The sequence below is a fragment of the Microplitis demolitor genome, chromosome 1 (assembly GCF_026212275.2).
Source record: "Microplitis demolitor isolate Queensland-Clemson2020A chromosome 1, iyMicDemo2.1a, whole genome shotgun sequence".
Taxonomy (NCBI): domain Eukaryota; kingdom Metazoa; phylum Arthropoda; class Insecta; order Hymenoptera; family Braconidae; genus Microplitis; species Microplitis demolitor.
In genome coordinates, this window is record NC_068545.1 from 22,778,105 (window position 1) to 22,797,983 (window position 19,879).

Here is a 19,879-nt window from a genome sequence, read left to right on the forward strand (position 1 = left end):
TTCAAATAATTATTTACTAGACAAAAAAACATAAATTTTCTTTACAGTTAAAGGATGAAATGTTTTTTTATAATAGGGAATTGGTTGCGCGAAATCACAAAGCTACAGATAGTCCGTTTGTCCTCGCATTCGCTATGGTGATTCTCAAACGTATTATGCTTTTGCTTGGCTTCTGCTTCACGCTCAGTTACATGTACAGTAGATGCAGTACACATTACACACAATACTCACATTCACAAGCGTTAATTATCTCGCGGCAGAGCCCCTTCTGATCTGTGCTCATACTCAGTACTTTTATTTATCATGGATTTTATTCTGATGGCATTAGAATTACCGTATCGCGTATCGTTGCTAGTGTTATTATAGAGGTAAAAAGAAACCGCGCCTCGCCTAGTACAGCACAGCAACAGCAGCAGCAGTCAGCAAAACATGTGCGCCATAACATACAATCGATTTGTGTTGTGCATTAGCATACTCAATAATTAAGCGGTGTCATAAATCAAGCGGTAGCGACAATCCTCACTTTCTTAAGCAAATATATCCGATGCTTTATGATTTATTTCTCAGAAATAAATAATTAATCCCAAGTATAAACTTATATGGAAACAAAAGATTCACGTCATAAAACATTTGCTTTTTTTTTTTTTTTTATATCTATCACCTACTTTTTTAATTGCCATTATTTAATACCAGACAAAGAGTTTTGCATAAAGCGTGCGGTAGGATTATGAAGCATTAATGATAATTACTAAGACAAAGTCTTAATGTTGAAGTTGATTTCATGACAGCATCATCATCATCATCTGAAAATAGTCGTGCTATAACGCAGACTCTCACCGTCATATTAGATGGGAGCTTGCGATGAGTATTTACTTGCATGAAAGCGAACTAAATTGTCAGTAGACACAATTCAACCGTGTGGATGTATAATGACAGCTCTGTAGAGCTACTGCCTTGTAATTATAATTTTATTTCTATTACGCGTTCTGCTGGCGTTCGCTACAAGACACGCGATTTGTTTCTTTGACACCACACTTAACTCTGATAGTAAATTTCACTTTTATTTAACTTTACGTGTCATCAATAATATGCATTTAAATTTAATATATTTATTAATACTAAATATTGAATCATTAAGGAGTGTGACTTGCACAAGAAAGTGGCCTTTGCATGTCGATAATTTATCTATGAAATAGCAGGTATCGATGTTGTTAATTGCAACCACCGTAATTCGAGCACCGTCTATTTAATTGATCAAATTTTTATATTTAATATTTGTACCTGGTCATATATTTTATACCGCTTCACGCTTGACTGATTTCTTTTTTGATATCACTCGGGAATGATATTTAATTTTATATGAAACAAGTTTAACGAATTAATTGTCGAGTTATTAATACTATGCAAGAAATGATTTATTGAGTATTATTAAAAATAATTTATTCGCGCAGAGTATCAAGACGTTCTGTAATTTTACGAGAGGTAACATAACATATGGAGGATAGGTCGACGAACGCACGTGACTAGAGAGCGGGAGATCGCTCAGGGCGGTTTAAAATTGCCGGGCGAATAAGCGAATCAAGCGGGTGCAGCAGGAGCAGCAGCTATAAAATTCATAGTTTTTGTGTTACATATAAATATATATATAATAATATAACAGTATTGTATTGTATCACATGCTGCTCGGATTTGCTATACCATATTTTGTGTTGGCCTTCTGTTTGAGTTTCTCTAAACCGTGGCTATCTATCTGCGGCTTTAGCCAGCGATCGAGAATTGGGCCATCGCGGCGCGAGCGCACATATAAATACGAACCTCTGTATATATTCTAATGAGATGGAAAGTGAGCGCTAAATTTATCGAGCTTTACTCTTGAACGGGTACGCGGGAGACTATGCGGCTGCATAATGCATATATTGGCGTGTTACAGTTTACAATTGCAATAATATTGTGCGATAAATATAAAACGAAGGAGAGGATCAAGAGAGAAAGCTGATGGATTATTAGAGAGGGGTACTGTCGAGAGTTGAGGCTCAACTTGTATTGTCGATGTATGCGCTCTGTACATTGGGCCGCACCTGACATCCACGTGATCTTATCGTCTGCAACAAGAGGACGCCAGTGAAGTTACGAAATCATATATTAGCTGTATATATATATATATATATATATATATATATATATATATATATATATATATATATATATTTTCACCAATAAATCCTCTTCAAGTCGTGACTATTTTTCAAGACACTGTTTTACATTAAAATATATTTTTTTTTTTAATTCATTTTTCTGCGTTGCCGAAATTATTTTTAATCGGATAAAATATCGCGTGAAGATATTGAGCGTGCAGAGTAGATCTATGATGTGATGGTAATTCCATAGAGCGATTCTCTATCATTATCACAAGTATAGTCTACGCGCGGCGATGTGTAGATCGAGAGTCGTTAAATCAACAGTCTGCATAAACCACCACCCGAATGAGAGAGAAGTTATTAAGAAATAAAGTAAAACGGAATGAAGAAATTAAAAATCTCGGAGCTGCAATTAATTTCAAGAGCATACAAGCTGGCAAGAAATCACCGATTATTTATAAAGCACGAAAATCTCAGTAGACTTATATAATTACGTGTAATTAGAAAATTAATATGCAATCTAGTCGACATTCTTCCAGTCATTAATCATTTTGTCGTGGATTTAACTCCGCACTAGTTTTTCTCGCATACTTTTTTTTTTTTTTTTTTTTTTTTTTTTTTTTTTTTTATATACTAAATATTTAATATTTTACCTAAGGGAAATATACTATATCATAATTGCCACGGGGATAGGTGTGTTGTTCAATTTTCAAGCTTGTTAAATTTTAGCATTACAATGGCCGTAAATTAAAATGTCAGAAAATATCTCGGGCATTTAACAATTTGCTGAAAACATGAATTAAAATTTATTGTTTCATAATATCTATTTTGTTTTAAATGAAAAAAAAAGTAATTCAGTTACAATTTTTTTGTGTTCAATTATTTATTTATAACGAGGAACAATATATTTTTATTATGGGAGTAAAATAATTTATTTAAGATTTTATGGTTGGCTAAAAAAATAATTTGATTTTATAGTCCAGCATATAAATTGTATTTCCATTCTGCAAATTTAAGAAAAAAACTTGTTAAAAAGATCACTTTATTTTAGGCAACTAAAAATCAATATTTTCTTTTATAATTACACTTACGTTCAAGACATTCATAATCAGATATTGGTACGTAGTTTGGCGCACATCGACATTTACTATTAATACACAGAGCAGATCTAGATGCACAGTCTTTGTCTTCTAAACAATTTTCACCCAAGACTTGCAAACAGATTTTGTGACCATGTGATATCTTGTACGTTTCACAAATACATGTGTTATTTTCCGAGCAACGTGCAAGTCTTATTTCTAAACAATCTCTATCTCTCTTACAAGTTTTTCCCAAAAAACCTGAGGAAATGAAAAATAAAGTGATTATTTATTTTTTGTAATTCAAACTACTTCAATAAATATGTATACTTGCTTAGAACGCATTCGTGTTTTGCTACGGAAACGTAATTTTTTTTGCATTTGCATTCATTATTCATGCAAATGGAATTAGAAGCTGCGCAAGGTTCATTATTCCAACAAAATCCTCCTAACAGGGGCTGACACATTGCGTCGTTTACTACGATAGTATTTCTTCTACAAATACATGTTTTATTTTTAGAACATTCAGCATGAAATATAGAGTTACAATCATCATCGGTTTCACAGGATTTCCATAACGTTGCTGAAATATAATTGAAAATTTCAATAATTTTGAGAAGTTTGAATACTTCCACAAAACTTTTCACTGATGCAAACTTTAAAACCAAGTGTCTTACAAGTATATTATTTTAACACACATTATATGTGTTCCATGTTTGTGGCCATGGGCAAAACTATAGTTTTTCGTAGATAAAACACTTTAATATGGTGTGTTAAATATCTACATGTTGCTTATGGCGTTTCAATAATATTTGGCAAGTGTGTTAATTTTGACTACACACTTGGTTTTAGAGTGTGAAATGATATTCAGCATTATATATTAGGCTTGAGGAAAAAAAATACTTACTTGGAATGCATCGATTTGATTTTTCAAAAAATTTCGGTTTGCATTTACACGCCCGGTTAACACAAACAGAGTTATTAATCAAACAATTTTTATCTTCCGTACAATACCCCCCTATGAGTGGTAAACATTTGAATCTATCAGATGCTATAAAATTATTTATGCACTCACATTTTTTATTTTTGTTGCATTTTGCGAAGCTTAATTTCAAGCAATCGAAATCGTTTTCACAAGATTCGCTTAATTCTCGCAATACTATCCAGTCGTCGTGTATCAAATAACCGAAAGTTGTAATTGTACTGTTTAAAGTTACTATGGAAATCAATAATAGAATTTTGCTATCCATTTTTTTTTTTACGTCAATTAATTTCGTAGAAAGTAAAACTCACGTTAAAATTTTTTGGACTAAGAAAATTTTATAATATTTTTTATTATCGAGTTGGTGATATAAAGACTATCCGTTATGATACGTTTTGATTTATAATTTCAGTATTTCAGTAATTCAGTATTTATCTAAAAAAAATATTTTATAATTGCTGGGAATACCACTCAAGAGTCTCAAATTTTAATGATACAATTATAAGTGACATTGATAACACTTACACGAACATTATTACAAAGCAATTTCTGTTATCCATAAAAAATAAGTTATTTTTAACAAATTTTTCTAGAATGTAATTTTTCTACTAGAAAATATTTTTTAAAATCCGAAAACTAAATGACCTCATACACTCATATTTTAATCAAAAAGCCAAATAGAATTAACAAACAATAATAATTCAGGATATTAGAAAGTATTTTTGACTGATCTATTAATGTATTTATTTATATTCACTCATAATTAGCAACAGAAAATTTTTATTCTATCAGTAGTACACTTTGTTTGACACTTTATGATTAAATGAAAACGTAATTCAATTTTATAATCTAGCATGCGAACTATACCTTGATTCTGTTGAAAAAAGAGAAACAATTGTTGAAAATTTCACTTAATTCTCTCACTAAAAATGTGCGTTGGTAATAATATTATAGTATACTACACATCCCGAGAAAAAAGTAGAACATTCCGACCCGCGTAATTGCCTACTTGAGTTGAAAGCGATTTTGGCAAATACGCGGATTGGGGAGTCGAACCTTCTTTTGTGGTGTGCATACTGTTTTTCACCAGATCTGTTCCTGAAAGTTTCAATTTTTGCCTCTGTTTGAGGAAAGAATGGCGCATGTGTTAATTTTTATCATTTGTTTTCTCATAAAAGAAAAGAACGGTTTCTTTCTCTCTAAACGGGGCAGTAATTTAAACTTTCGGCGCAGGTATGGTGAAAATTTTTTTCATACGACTATATTTACATTCGCTGAGTACATTCATAATCAGATATTTGTACATAGTTTAGCGCACATTGACATTTATTATCAATACACAAGGCATATTTCGATGCACACTCATCGTCTTCTAAACAATATTCACCCAATACGTGTAAACAGATTCTTTCACCATGTGATACCTTTCGCGTTTTGCAAGTACACGTTTTATTTGCTGAGCAGCGAGCAAGTTTTACTTCTGTACAATCTTCATCACTGTCACAAGTTTGACCCAAAAAAGCTGAGAAGATAAAAAACAAGATAATTTTTTTTTTTTTTTTTTTTTTTATTGATATAGAATTACTTTAGAAAATCTTACTTTTTACGCATTCGTGATTTGATACAGAAACGTAGTTTTTCTTGCATTGACATGTATTATTAACACAAATAGAATTAGAAGCTGCGCAAAATTCATTATTCCAACAAAATCCTCCTAAAAGGGGCTGACACATTGCGTCGTTTACTACGATAGTATTTCTTCTACAAATACATGTTTTATTTTTAGAACATTCAGCATGATATATAGAGTTACAATCATCATCGATTTCACAGGATTTTCCTAATGTCGCTGAAATATAAAAGAACATTTTAATAGCGCATAGAAGTTTTAAAAATTCCGTAGACAAATAAATCATGATTAGTTTGAGAAAAATACTCACTTGGAACGCATCGATTTGATTGTGCTGCATATGTAGGTTTGCATTTACACGCATTTTTAACACAAACAGTGTTCTTAATCAAACAACTGTAGTTGTTCCAACAATATCCGCCTATGAGTGGTACACAATTGCTTCCGTTTAATGTAGTAAATTTATCTATACATTCACATTTTTTGTTTTCATTGCATATTGCAAAGTGAAATTTCAAACAATCTAAATCGTTTTCACAAGAATTGCCCAATTCACGTGATTCCGTGAACTCGCCGTGAATTATATGTCCGAAAATTACAACTGTACTACTTACAGTGATTAAGGAAAGAAATAAAAATATTTTGCTCTCCATTTTTTTATTCAAATTTACTTGTTATAATGTAGAACATAAAAATGATAGTTTAATATGAGAAACAATTTGAAATTAAAACAATTAAAAAAAGTCTAGAGTAAAGAGTCACTAATAATAGGCTTATGTATCTATATATATACCCTTGATTCTTTAGTATTTTATGTCTTAATTTCTATTTTAAAATTTATCATTATTTTATAATTGCTGGAAATACCATCCGTGGTTCTCAAATTTCAGTTACGCGTTAGATATGAAACCAATAAAACTTTCAGTAACATTGTAACAAATAATTCGTGTTATCTGCTGTAAAAGACTTTGATTTTGACAAATCTTTCTATTATTTCATTTTCAATTAAAAAATATTTTCAAAAAACCCAAGAGCAAATTAATGCTTTTCTTTCAATAGAAATACCAAATAAAATTTCAAAAGTAACGATGATTCTCAACATTTTATTTGGAAATTCTCATTCAGTCTTCACATATTTTTGACCCTAAAAAAGTCAGCAAACATTGAAGAAAAATTTCTTGCTTCAAATTACTCAAAAACGAGTTTCTATTTGATCAATATCACAAAAAAAAAGTACCGGGGTAAACCTCAACTATTTATTTAATCTCGATTTAATTGCATATGATGGAGTGTACGTTAGAGTCTGAAATAACACGAGATGATAGTCAAGTGTTGTGTACCGTTTTAAACTCAAGATGAGTCTCAACAACACGGAAGTATATTCCGATCTAGTTGTGAGTTGGGAGTGTTGTGTGTCTGATTGATTCTTCAATCAGCTCTTGAAACATTTACCTCCTCGACTAGATTAAACACTGGATGAGAAAATCAACTACCTCAATAAGATTATCTGTGATTTTTAATCGCTTGGTGTGGTACACAAAGAGTTGTTGCCGTGCACGAGCTTGCATTCAATTAAGACGGAAGAGTACACTTATAAATACCCACCGACACACACATTGCTGATAAATCACTTGACTAACCTTTTCCGCGTGCCAAGTCACCCGCAAGCAATTAGTCCTACTAATTAAGGATTATCCGGTGATAGAGGTACTTTGTCGGGTTAATTTGGCTCTCACGTATTTTTTTATATTTTGCAACGTAACGCAAATCTTCTCTCACGTGACTTGCCATTTCATATTTCTGATGCACATCATACACATATGAATAAATATATATATATATTATTTATATATTCATTACATTTATTTTTGTTGATTCACGTACCGTCTCAACGTTTGCTATCCTAACAATGTAAATAATATTAAATAGAAACGAGTGCACTCGAGCATTTGAACTAAAGTTTCACCTCAACGCATTGTTTTTTTTTGTTATACGTTTTTCAGTATCCCAAGAGTCTCAGTTTACTATTCAAAAAAATATATAAACCCATTTTTTCTCAAGAAAACATAAATTGCGAGAATATTTTCTATTTTAACTTCTCGGTCTTTTATAACTAATATTAATTTTTTTTTTTTTATCTTTAAAATTGCATTACGAGTAATTTGTTTTTAATGAGGAACATTAGACAGATTAAAAAGTTGTTTAACAACAATTATCATTAACTAAAAGCCCATGAAACGGTTAAAAATGTCGAAACAACTTAACTCTTATAATTATGATAAATAAAATATTAATATGGAAATAAAATATTTTTGAAAAATAAACTAGACTAGTTAATTGTGTAACCGATGGATAACTTAAAGTTTTTAATAGCTGCCATTTGTAAAAAAAAAAAAAAAAAAAAAAAAATATTATAAAATTAATTTTTTTTATTGATCATAATCGTTAAAAAAATTGCGCAATGAATAAATTCAATTCAGTAATAAATTTTGTTAAATTGCAAATTGAATTTTCAGCTATACCCAGTTATAAATAATAAGATTTATATATATTGAGATGACAAACTTTATTTACTCATTAACTTATAATTTATGTATCTTAAAAATAACGATACTGTCGTTAAAAATATAAGCGCCAGATAAAGAATATAATAAGCGAATTTTATTAGCTAATATAATCAATTATAATCGTCATATATTTTTATTGCGCACTTTATTTTGGCAAAAAAAAATTAAATTAAAATAAAGCAATCATTTATTTGATTTTATTGACTGGATATTTTATACACGTGTAAGTTAATTAAGCCTGTGGCCTGAAAACGTCGTAACAAACTGTGGTATAAAAATTTCGCGCGCAATTTCGAGCAATACCTTTGATATCAACTGACAGTGATGATTTCACACGGCGTTATTTTATAACTTTAGCGTGATAAATGTCTGAAAAGTGATTCATTTTATAATTAGCAATGTTGTACATCTATATAACCCGTGGCTAAACATCTCGTACAAGACTCTGGTGTAATCTGTCGCTGCATATTCATCATATCCACATCTAGATCCGTCTACACACTCCATTTCAGTGCAGATTACGCTTATATGTACTAATCATAATCACCTTATAGTACAAACATGTGCGCAAATAATGACTCGCTCCGTATACTCGAGACTAGAAACCATCAAAAGAAAGCAAAATAAAAATATCACGAGCAGTATGAAGGTACTTTAATAAATAAGTACTTTTAAATGATTGATGTAAGCATCTTAGTGACATAGCTATTTTAATTTGCACTTGAGCAATGAACGTTGTATAGACGTTCTTCTTGACATTATTAATGATGCTTAGAATAACGTATACCAAATAAGAGGAATCTTTACAACGATTGAGAAGGATCGTCGGAATAGTGAAGGAAATAGAATCATCTATAAGTAATCACAGTAACTTGAGGATAAATAAGTGATGTTAATAAATATCAAAGGTCTTATTCTTATTCAGAGAGTTGCCAAAGATAAGTTTGCTATTAAATGCAATATAAGAGAATTATATCTTGATCGGCATCAAAAAATTAACGACTTGGTTAATGTCGAGCATTAGTTAATAAACGTCGTTGCTGTTGCTGTTGTTGTCTCAGGTTGTTTAATCGTAAGCAAATATCGAACACGCCCCCCGGCATTGAAAAACCACTCGATAATCGCAGTGCTGTAATTTAACAGTACTGGTGAGAGTATTTAATCATGGTTACATTATCAATGACTCTTTAGTTGTGGAAGTTGTAAGTTTTTAACCGACCTAAGAGACCTATACCCCCATTCACATTTTTATGCTGACTATTATTATAATATTATACCGCCCCGACAATGCAGCACAACTCATCTCCTCTATTCTCTATCCACTTCCCATAACACACATCATCTTGCCTTTCATTTCCGTCCTCATTCTTAACCGATGAAAATCTATTTTTAGATTTTAAGATTTTATTGTTTATTAATTACTTTGAATTTTGTATTGATGGGTATGCTAATGTGATTAACTTAAAGTTTTATAATTGCTAAGCTTAATCTCGTTAATTAACAATTGTATGGAGACATTGACTTACAATTAACTAAACAGGTTTGATATTTGCAAACAATTTTATATAATTACTGAAAGGTGACGACCCTTATTTAAATACCACGAGGACCGCGATCACGCCTTCATTTGCTTGGTTAAGTATTGGAGTGTATGTAAGAGAGAATGCTGCACAACTTTTACGTTTCCGTGTTTTTGATGATGCTTGTATATATATACATATATATATATATCTATATGTACATCTACATGAAGACTTGCCGCGAATACGAGAGAGACAGATGAAAAATTACGATGCAATGTACCATTAAATATTACGTTTGCAACGACGTTAAAGAAGATCCGAGACCTTGGAATTCAGATATTTCTTCACAGCCATTAAATTCTTTATAAATGTTTTTAAAAATGTATAAATTAATTAGTATATTAATAATTTAAATTAAAAAATCTGTTGTTAGAGTTTATAAAGTCTTGTTTTTAGTGTCTTGAAGATAACTTACTTTTATAATTTACCGAGAATACTTGGCATGCAAACCGCATTGCGGGTGCAGAAAATTCTGCGCGGAGCGTAAGTACGGTCAGTCAAATTTTTTTTTTTATTAAGTACCCAAGTACTTCCGGGACTTGCCGGAGTTTCAGTTTTTAAAGTTGTTGGTAATTGTATTAAGCTGATGAGTTATGTCCGCATTGCAGACTGTGATTACTATTTAACAATAGCATTCGTTACTGAATTTGTTATTTAATGCAAAAAAGTAGTGTAATAATGAAAGACTGACGCACTTACCGCGAGCAATGTACATTTCACCGCTCGAGGGGCTATAATAGTATTTTATAAAAGTATAAGAAAGAGGAGGAGAAGAAGCCGGTTGGTATGAAGAAGTATATATAGATATATATAAGTAGAGGCACGTAGACGCCCCCGTCGGAGATTCCCCTCGCGTGACCTATAGACAAGTATACCTACATAAAGGCAGTATGGTAATTCGGGCGAGCGTCCTCATCGTGAACTTTGATAATAACGGTGTGTACGGGAGTAGTGAAAAGGCGGCATGTCGCTGAATAAGTGGTGGTATACTGCTCGCAGATCCAGTCGCAGATCGGGAGTGGCACACACGAGTGCCGGCGAGACTTGCCCGATACGTAGAGAGTCTGATGCAGGTGAACCAGGAACTCTAACAACTATTAAGTGCGCAATCGAGAGCTCGACTCGATTCGTGCGCTCATGGATCAGCATATCCTAAACTTAAAAATATCGAAATACATACACATGTATATATATATATATATATATATATATATATATATATTTCTTTCTTTGTCTATTTTTATTCTGATGATTTTGAATAGCACAGGTCTTATAGATTTAGCAGGTAAGGATCGAGTCATTCGATCTAGTCACTTTCGTTATCTCTGTTCAACTTTGTAAATTAAACCCATTGGAAATTTATTGCTCGATAGATGTTTAACGAGATTATACACTAGCTTCAGGTGCACATATATGAAGATATATGTGTACGTGTGTATATGGCTTCTGATGATGGTTGGCTGTTACTCTCTCTTGGTTGGTCTTTCTTTCTGTGCCAATTTATAAGTCGCCAGCCAGGGATCGTCGTCGTCTTGGTCGTCGTTGTCGTACAGTACTGGAGAAGCGTGACTTCCTCGATGTCAGAATCAGAGACGCTAAGTCACCATACAATCCTCTTCCCCTTATTTTATTTTTCTTCTTCTTCGTCACCATCTCCGTTCTCTATTATTGTCCTCTTTGTTTCTCTTCCTTGTTCTCCTCTTTCACTCTTTATTGTACAGATTTTTCCTCTTCATTTAATTCCAGTTCTCTAAACTCCACAACTGTCTTTCTACTGTCGACTGAGACGTGACGATCACGATCCAGCAGAACAGTACGAATGGGCCCATCAGCCAACATATAAGTGATTTACCTGAAAAGCTACTCGACAGTATTCAAGTGAATGTCGAGAATGCTGTATTGTATATATATGTATATACAATATATTTAAAAAGCCTTAAACTACCGGTATGCAGTATCTATTTGACAAGTGATCTCGTTGGGAGAAATTAAATGCTGTGAATTCTTGAGGATGTCTTTGGACTCTTTCACCAAGGGGCTCGCCTACTGTGGCACACTTCGTGCACACTCGAGGCACACGTACGAGCCGCACGAGCTCGAAATTTACGGCACGCGAGTCCCACTGCCAGTGGTGGCAGTGCCGGTGCTGGTGATGCTGGTGAACGCCGTAAGCGCTCACTCGCGGTAAGAAGAACCTTTGCGCAACAGATCTGAGCGAGAGAGATCTGCAGTATGCCAGGTATTGAGCTGCACCCATACCCATACCCATACCCATACCCATACCCATATTGCTCTACTCACTTATGAGTCTGCGGTCTCTAGTCTGTTCCTGGATTGTTAAACTCGTTGGAGAGTTAGAGCTCAAGAGCATCAGGAGTTGGGCTCTGCCGTGGTACCATAACGTCCTCAGTTCTTTCCTCTTCGTGTGTTGTATGTTTAACTGTATGGATCAAAGGGGTGAGGGAGGATGAACTGCTGGAACGACGTCCCGGCGCGTCGTGTTGTTGTACCGTTCTGATTAACGGCCGCCAAAGATTATCCCCGATGCTACACGGACTACTCGTGGTATTGTCGTAGCAATGTTCCCCGGGGAACATAAATCCAAATTCCGCTGGGAATCTTCCTCGTTTGATATTATACACCAACTGAGTTACCTGCAGCTGTACGTGTATCCAAAGCTACAACACAGTCCCCGTTGCTGCTGTTGCTGCTGATGCCGACGCTTTCAGTTGCTGTTGACCCACTACAAACGATCACATCTCTCCCAACTCCATACCAATGAAATATTTTTTACCTCGATAGACTTTGTCCCCAACAAATTCAAAAAGAATTCCTAAGATTTATAGTTAATTTAATTCACTACCTAACATAGACCGCAAACGTTTAAAATCCACTCGGGACATATTTTTTATAAAATTCATAAACGTAAGACCAAAGTCAGAGTTTTAGTGCGTGGTTTATCTGATTGTAAATCGCGATGAGTATCTAATTGATGTCCGTGTCCCATAATTGGCTTCACTTGTTCTTTTCTTGTAATCCAATCATTATCCATTCCTCTTCATTGCCGTTGTTGTTGTTGTTGTTGTTGTTGTTGTTGTTGTTGTTGTTGTCTATTGGCTCGGTTTATAATCCCTATGGATACACTATCCCATCAGCAGCAAGAGCACCAGCATCCCCACCGTTTAATATATGTAATGTCTTTTCCAACGAACGCGTAACGAATAAAGAACAAGGACAGCAAATGTCCGCACAGGGACCTGACCAGTAGCATCAGTAGCAGTACCACTGCCGAGATATCCAGAGATCTTTTCTACCTCATCTCAGGAATTTCGTATTCCGCCTGCGTCAAATGTTAACTTGTGCCACTAACTATATGCGGTTCGTCTCCCGCTTTCGCCGAGAAGTACCTGCATGCATCAGTATTATGGAAATCTTCCGGGAGCTAAGACACGGACTTTAAATTGTCATTGCCTCACTACTTACTACCGTCTTCACCAGACTTTATTCTACCTATCTACATCCTATATGTCTCTCCCTTTCCCTCTCTTTCTTTATCGTTCTCTTACTAAATATTATGCAGTTTTCGCCTAAGGACTAACTATATACTATTCTCTCGACGTCGTATTTGTAACATAGTAAATCCACAAATTGTATAACTAATAATTGATTGCAGCTACAAGACACACAAGTTGTTTGTATTTAGACGCTTCTATGCCTTGATAAACGATGATATTCTAAACCAATGGGAAATCGATTTGTTTTGAATGAATAATTTGTGATTGTGGAATGGCTTTGATGCTACCGCGAGAAAATTATATACTACCCTATTATACATACATCGATCTTTAGTTATACATATTTTATAATACAGCGACAAGACAGTGCAGTTTATTCTCGCGAACGGATGCAAATAAATCCCCTGAGAATAATGCCTCGGAAAATTATAAAACTGATGATATTAAATATTCATCTTTTAGTTTATTTTTAGCAATAGTCCCTAGATTCTATCTCCGACTTATCGTAATCGGCTCCTCCTTGTGTTCTCAGCCATAAATTTAACGTACTGTGTACATGTACACCAACAGTTACAGAAACGAAACAGCAGAAGCAAAAGCAAATGCGAAAAAGTATCAACGGCCGCCGACAAACGCTACCCTTTTGCAAGGAGCACGTACACTGGGCATTTGCATGTGCCTTCGTCAGCAGTAAGGACCAAGAAGCCGCTTTCTTTAAGAATAGCCCTGCAGTAACTCGCCTACTCTGTTTATAATATCAGAGAATATGAGAGACCGCGTAAGCGCTCACTGATGATGTATTTTCCTCTTCTGAGTCCTCCACACCGCCTTTATCCTTTTCTCAGTACGAGACCAAGAACAATACAATAGCTCGCGATTATAAAAATTATACAATTGTCGGTTATTTTACTATTTTTAAACCTCGATCATAAATCACGCGCTCCCAACTCCCAATGCGCTATTCAAGATCTATTCAATTATTTTCCTACAATGTTTAAATAATTAAATAATAATAATAATTTCATTTAACTGAATATTATCAAGAAAGAATTATCAATTACCTAAAAGTACTACTTTAAAGTTAACTATCTTCCAGAGTGACATGAAATTTAAACGAGCACGTTACTGCTATTATTACTACAATATATTTTGCCACAAACGCAGAACGTACTTATTCAAACGACGTATACATTAAACAAATTAGATTATTCAAATTTAAAAGATTCTTAAACGTCACATAAATCACCTGAGAAATACCAAAATACCTCAATACGATTATCCGCGTCTTGGAGTTAAATTAATTTTATTGTTATGTTACGAGTTACATTCGAATAAGAAAGTGAAAATTCAATCCACTAGCATAAATTATTATTTAAAATACTTAAAAGTTATACAGGCAATCGCTTAATTCATATCTTTTATCTCTATTTTATATAACTTAAGCCGTAGACGCGACGGGAGGCCAATTACACGTTCTTCAGTGCGTTTCGTAATGACGGCAATGAAATTGTAATGACACGGATGTCAACTGTACTTACCATGTTGTGTCGAGTATGGGGACTTCGGAGGATCGTAAATGAATGGAATGGGATGGCTTTAAATGAAATCAAATGGCATAGAGGGCTCTTCTTATTCTTATTATTATCCAATGCGTAGTGTTGTTGTGTGTAATCACCATCAAATGTATGATGTCGTTTATGGTTAAACCAAGTACTGTCTGTAGCATAACTGATGCCAGTACCCTCGAACCCACAAAACTTATTTTACTTACTGGTACTTGTACTTGTACTTGTACCTTCACCTCTAGCTCTACCTCTACCTCTACCTATGTCTGTACCTGTATTATGGTAACTTGTAGATGAGTAGAGACTAGACTTGAGACTTGTTGGGTAGTAAACAGCAAAGTTTGTATTTCTCATTGGTCATTGCAATACGCTGAATTATCCATTATTGATTAGATCAGCAAACAGTTGTCTAGTGTACATGTATGCTGGACATCACATGACTACTATACAACTACTATAATATTGTATTTAAGTATGTAGTATATAGATATATGAACATGTGTGTATATGTATCTATTTATGTACGTGGGTTTGGTTTGGAGCTCATGAATTTGTGGAAGAGTTGAGTACAGTAAAATAGCAGAAGCAGAATCACCAGCAGCAGCAGCAGCAGCATCGATGTGATTTTCTTCCTGGGTTATACGTCACGTTTATACTGCTGTCCGCTCGTGCGTAGCGCGTATCTCGCGATGCCATCTTTATTGGCTCCCGAGGAGCGTATACCTCCACCAATGTGAAAAGAATCTCTCAACGTCCATTACTACTGTCTTACGAGCTGAGTACTTGGAGAAAGACTCTAGTACTGTGTGGAAGGATAAATAGAAAATTTCGAGGGAACGAAAAAAGGAAGAACAAAAAAAATTTATGCTTGAAATAAAAATAATATCTTACGTGGATTGTCACCAGTGATCGCAGATAATTGTTCGAAGCAAAAGCAATTCATCAACACGACTGTATAACATTTAACTGTTTGCTTAACTCTTAAATCTTGGCTTGTACATTTATAATCACGAATTTTCATCGTAAATATATTTAACTACATAAGTCTGTATGATTTTTTTTTATGTGGATAATTATTTTTAATTCAATTTTTTTATTTTATTGAAAAATATTCAAACGTTTCAATTGGATTTAAATTTAAAATTGATGATTTAATAAAAATTTAAAGGTAGAAAATTTATAATTAAAAAAGTGAAAATTTATTTTAGGTGAATTGTAAATTATTTTGTTTGCATATGGGCACAATAAAAAGTGTCCATAAATGTTTTTATTAATCGTTAATTTAAATCTTAAATGACCGTAAGGCGTATTACTAAATTTAAAGAATCTTCAAAATTTAATCCGCGGACTTAAAATTTTTTTATTCCCATTTATTTTATTTTATTTTATTTATTTTTTTTTTTATTATTGTTATTTTTATCTGCAATATATAATTCAATAAGTTGATTGCAACGTCAACGCTTGTGAAATTTTTTATTGTATCAAGTCGAGTTGCGCACAAATTGGTTATTCGGATTCCTGCATCAAGAAAAGGCGAGTCATTAATAATTCTTAAAAGTGACAAAAACAAGATTTAGCCCCCATCAGACTGAGAGAACATCGCCAGTAAAAGCTGAGCATAGCGTCGATAAGTCGATCCGCGCCCGTGCCAGACTTGTTTGCACTAGCGTCCAGCGCTGGACAAGAACTCGGTGTACTCTGGTACCGAGCGGCTACCAGCTGACAGGTGTGGTCGTAAGAAAGCTTGATTAATAACCGAATAATAATATACTACTCGGTTCCGTCCTCGCTCACCGTATCGTCTCTGGGGCTTTGCCTCAGCGAATTGTTTGCCGCGTACTTTCTGTCTCGTACACTCTGCAGTACTCGATTCGGTATCGCTGAATTGTTATTTTTTATTCTTGGAATTTCACAAAACAAAAACAGTCCACTCGTGCACTCCAGCCACCACGAATAACTTCTTTGTCCAAGTAATTTTGCATAAACGTGACTTGATTTTATTTAGGAAACAAAAATAATTTATATTTCATTTTCAAAGACCAAAGGCATGGGTTAGTTAGATATTACTTGTCAAAATATCAAACGGAAATTGAACGTTTTGGGCATTGAAAACTACATTTTACTGTTTTTAACTTATTCAAAACGTAAATTGGACTATATCACGGATCCAAACCGTAATTAAAACCTATTTAGACTTACAATAAGGAAATATACTCTCTAAATTTGAAACAGAAGCAGTGAATAGTCAATGTTTCCGATTTAGAGAGTAAGCATTCAAAAAAATTTTTTCTTCAATTTTGTACTCCTATATTATAATCAAGTCGATCTAGATTTTTGAAATGTTTTGCATGCTCTCTAAACATAAATTAGTTAAAATCAGTGAATATTCACTAATTCCAAGCGCAAACCGAATCACTAATTTCAAAAAGTGGTTCGATTGGCACTCAGTCCGCCCTTATGGCTCTTGAGGCAAATACGGGAGCCTTAAAGGCCTAGCAGAAAAAATCGGATTTTGAAAAAATAATTTTTTCAGTTTCATGCTTCTATAGATTATGATTACGAAGTTACATTTTGGGTACAATAAAAACGTTGAACCTTCATTTTGAATATTCAATACGTTCAATTTACGTTTAATATTTCGACTTGGAATAACTATCACAAATGTCATATTTTCTTTACACATACTCACATATATGTATACACATATATCATATATCTCGTAGCTCTCATTAGTGTGTTGCAATTACTTGTTGAATGATCGTCATTAAGAATAAATAGCCGGGATTTCTTTGCAGCATACACAAGGATTAATTTATTCTCACATTAAAACAGCTAATTGTAGTAAATTGATTTATATATTTCATAAATATATAAACAAGTTATAAAAATAATATTGAACGACTCTATCGTTCTGGCAAGCCGAGAAATTCCTTCAATAATTTCTTGTGACATTAATACCTTGTCATATGCTTGCAATCTTTTTATTATCCTCATCTCAGTAATTATTATTATTATTATTATTATTGTTGTTATTATATTTATAATAGTTTTTTATATAGACTGTATCATCAATCACCCTAACCGGAAGTTGCGCGAAGCTGTTGATGTTTCTTGAATTTAATTTATCAAATTCCCGATGACGATATTTTTCTTTCACCCACCAAGTAATTGCCGAGCGATGACGAATGGAGTCGCAGAGAAGTAGCACTGCTATTTTTCAATTCGGCTATAAGTTACTGTACGAATAACAAAATAAAATAATAAAATTATCGCCTTAAGCAAGGAGATGTCTGAACAACGCATTTGGAGATTGTGAAGACGTATTAACAACACCCGCGTCTTCTTGTATATTTATTTATATATATATATATATATATATATATATATATATATTACGTTATGAAGAATTATACATCGCGTGAGCTCAAGAGTAAGCGAGACAGTAACCTCTAGAGGGATTTCTTGCTCAGCCCCCCCGGACTCGCCATAAGTCATGCTAGGTGTTCTCCCAGTAATCACCCGCGGCTTCTCGTTTTACTCTTTCCGATTATCTTTTTACTTATTTTTATTTTTTTATCCTCCCCTCCCTACTTCAGTCCTTCGGCTGCCCTCCACATGCATTCCCACGTTTCATCCCGAGCTTCCTTCTCCTACATATAATTAAATGACTTAGGCTTTTCTTGTATCGCGCGTTGCTACCACGAAAAAAAATGAACCCAACATGCTCTTCGCACATGCTCATACTGAGGCTCAAATATTATATTTCTCTGAGGAACTTAATCCGGCTATTTTCGCGTCGTAAAAAAATTTTTTCGTGTAAATAAAAAATTAAACATCTCGATATATATCCGCGATAGCACGTGCATTTGATTTCTTTCCGCGTGGATAATACATTATATACTGTACCGATCGACCCGGCGCAGCATTTGCTGATTTATTGCTAAACACTTTTATGGACATAGGTATGTACACACACATGCACACACGCACACGGTGCATACAAACTTTGCAAGTGCATTTTATAAAGAGTCTTCTTTCGTACGGACACAGTAATATCCCCTATTGAATTTTGTCCCTATATACGATATCTCTCAAGTCTCTACTTATACTTCTCCGATCGCACAGCACCAGAAATAAGAGAACTCTAACTCATTATCTGTACAGGCATCTTCGGTCACGGGGTTAACGCGAGATAACACGATTAGACGCACTCTCTCGCGACCGGTTCTCGTTGGTTATGTTCCAGTCCAACACAACCGAATTCGCCAGACTCTATCTCTTTCGATCAGCGTCTTCTTTTTCTATTCGGTCGGCAAAATTAAAGAGCCACGTCTGTATCAGTTTACCACGTGCGAGAGACCTGAGCAAACACACATTATATCTGATCGTCGGCTCTCTCCACCTTCAAGAATAGAGGTTTGTTTTACAGTTTGTATAAACTTATACGATACACACATCGCTTTGCTAATCTTCACACTTGTTCCGTCGTTAAACTCCTTCCCACTTAATTATCATTATCCAGTTCATTCATATATCGCCGACAGTTTAATTAACTCATTATTTTTATACATTAATTAAATTTTTCATTATATTTTTTAGTTACTATACAATTATTATTTTAATTATCTCATTTTATTTTGTCAGCATTTTTTTTCTATCCCCCTCTCCCTGGGTGTTTTTATTTTCTTAACCTCAGAGCGAAGTGACGATAGGCAAAAGCTGAGCCAGCACAGGATGACCTACTTCTTTACGAGACTCCTCCTAAGAGAGAGGGGAATCCGCGAGAACGTTGATTGCCGATCGGAAAAGTCGCGAACGGA

General features: G+C 34.0%; 2 protein-coding genes across 4 annotated transcripts in view; one reads left to right on the forward strand and one right to left on the reverse strand.

Annotated features, from left to right (window-relative positions):
* LOC103580116 (Krueppel-like factor 3) overlaps positions 1–19,879 on the forward strand; it is a 193,540-nt gene that overhangs the window by 104,898 nt on the left and 68,763 nt on the right. The window lies entirely within an intron of this gene.
* On the reverse strand, positions 3,021–4,578 carry LOC103580114 (protein eyes shut homolog). The gene is made up of 4 exons (XM_008561757.2): positions 4,125–4,578; positions 3,552–3,800; positions 3,230–3,478; positions 3,021–3,142 (listed from the first exon to the last, which is right to left on the reverse strand). The coding sequence occupies exons 1-4, from the start codon at positions 4,465–4,467 to the stop codon at positions 3,111–3,113; spliced, it is 873 nt and encodes a 290-aa protein (XP_008559979.1). The 5' UTR covers positions 4,468–4,578; the 3' UTR covers positions 3,021–3,110.

Coding starts and splice junctions, on each gene's coding strand:
- LOC103580114 (XM_008561757.2), bottom strand. CDS start 4,467: ATGGATAGCAAAATTCTATTATTGATTTCCATAGTAACTTTAAACAGT. Junction 3,801..4,124: donor ATCAAATCGATGCATTCCAA/GTAAGTATTTTT, acceptor ATTATATTTCAG/CAACGTTATGGAAATCCTGT. Junction 3,479..3,551: donor AAAACACGAATGCGTTCTAA/GCAAGTATACAT, acceptor TCATTTCCTCAG/GTTTTTTGGGAAAAACTTGT.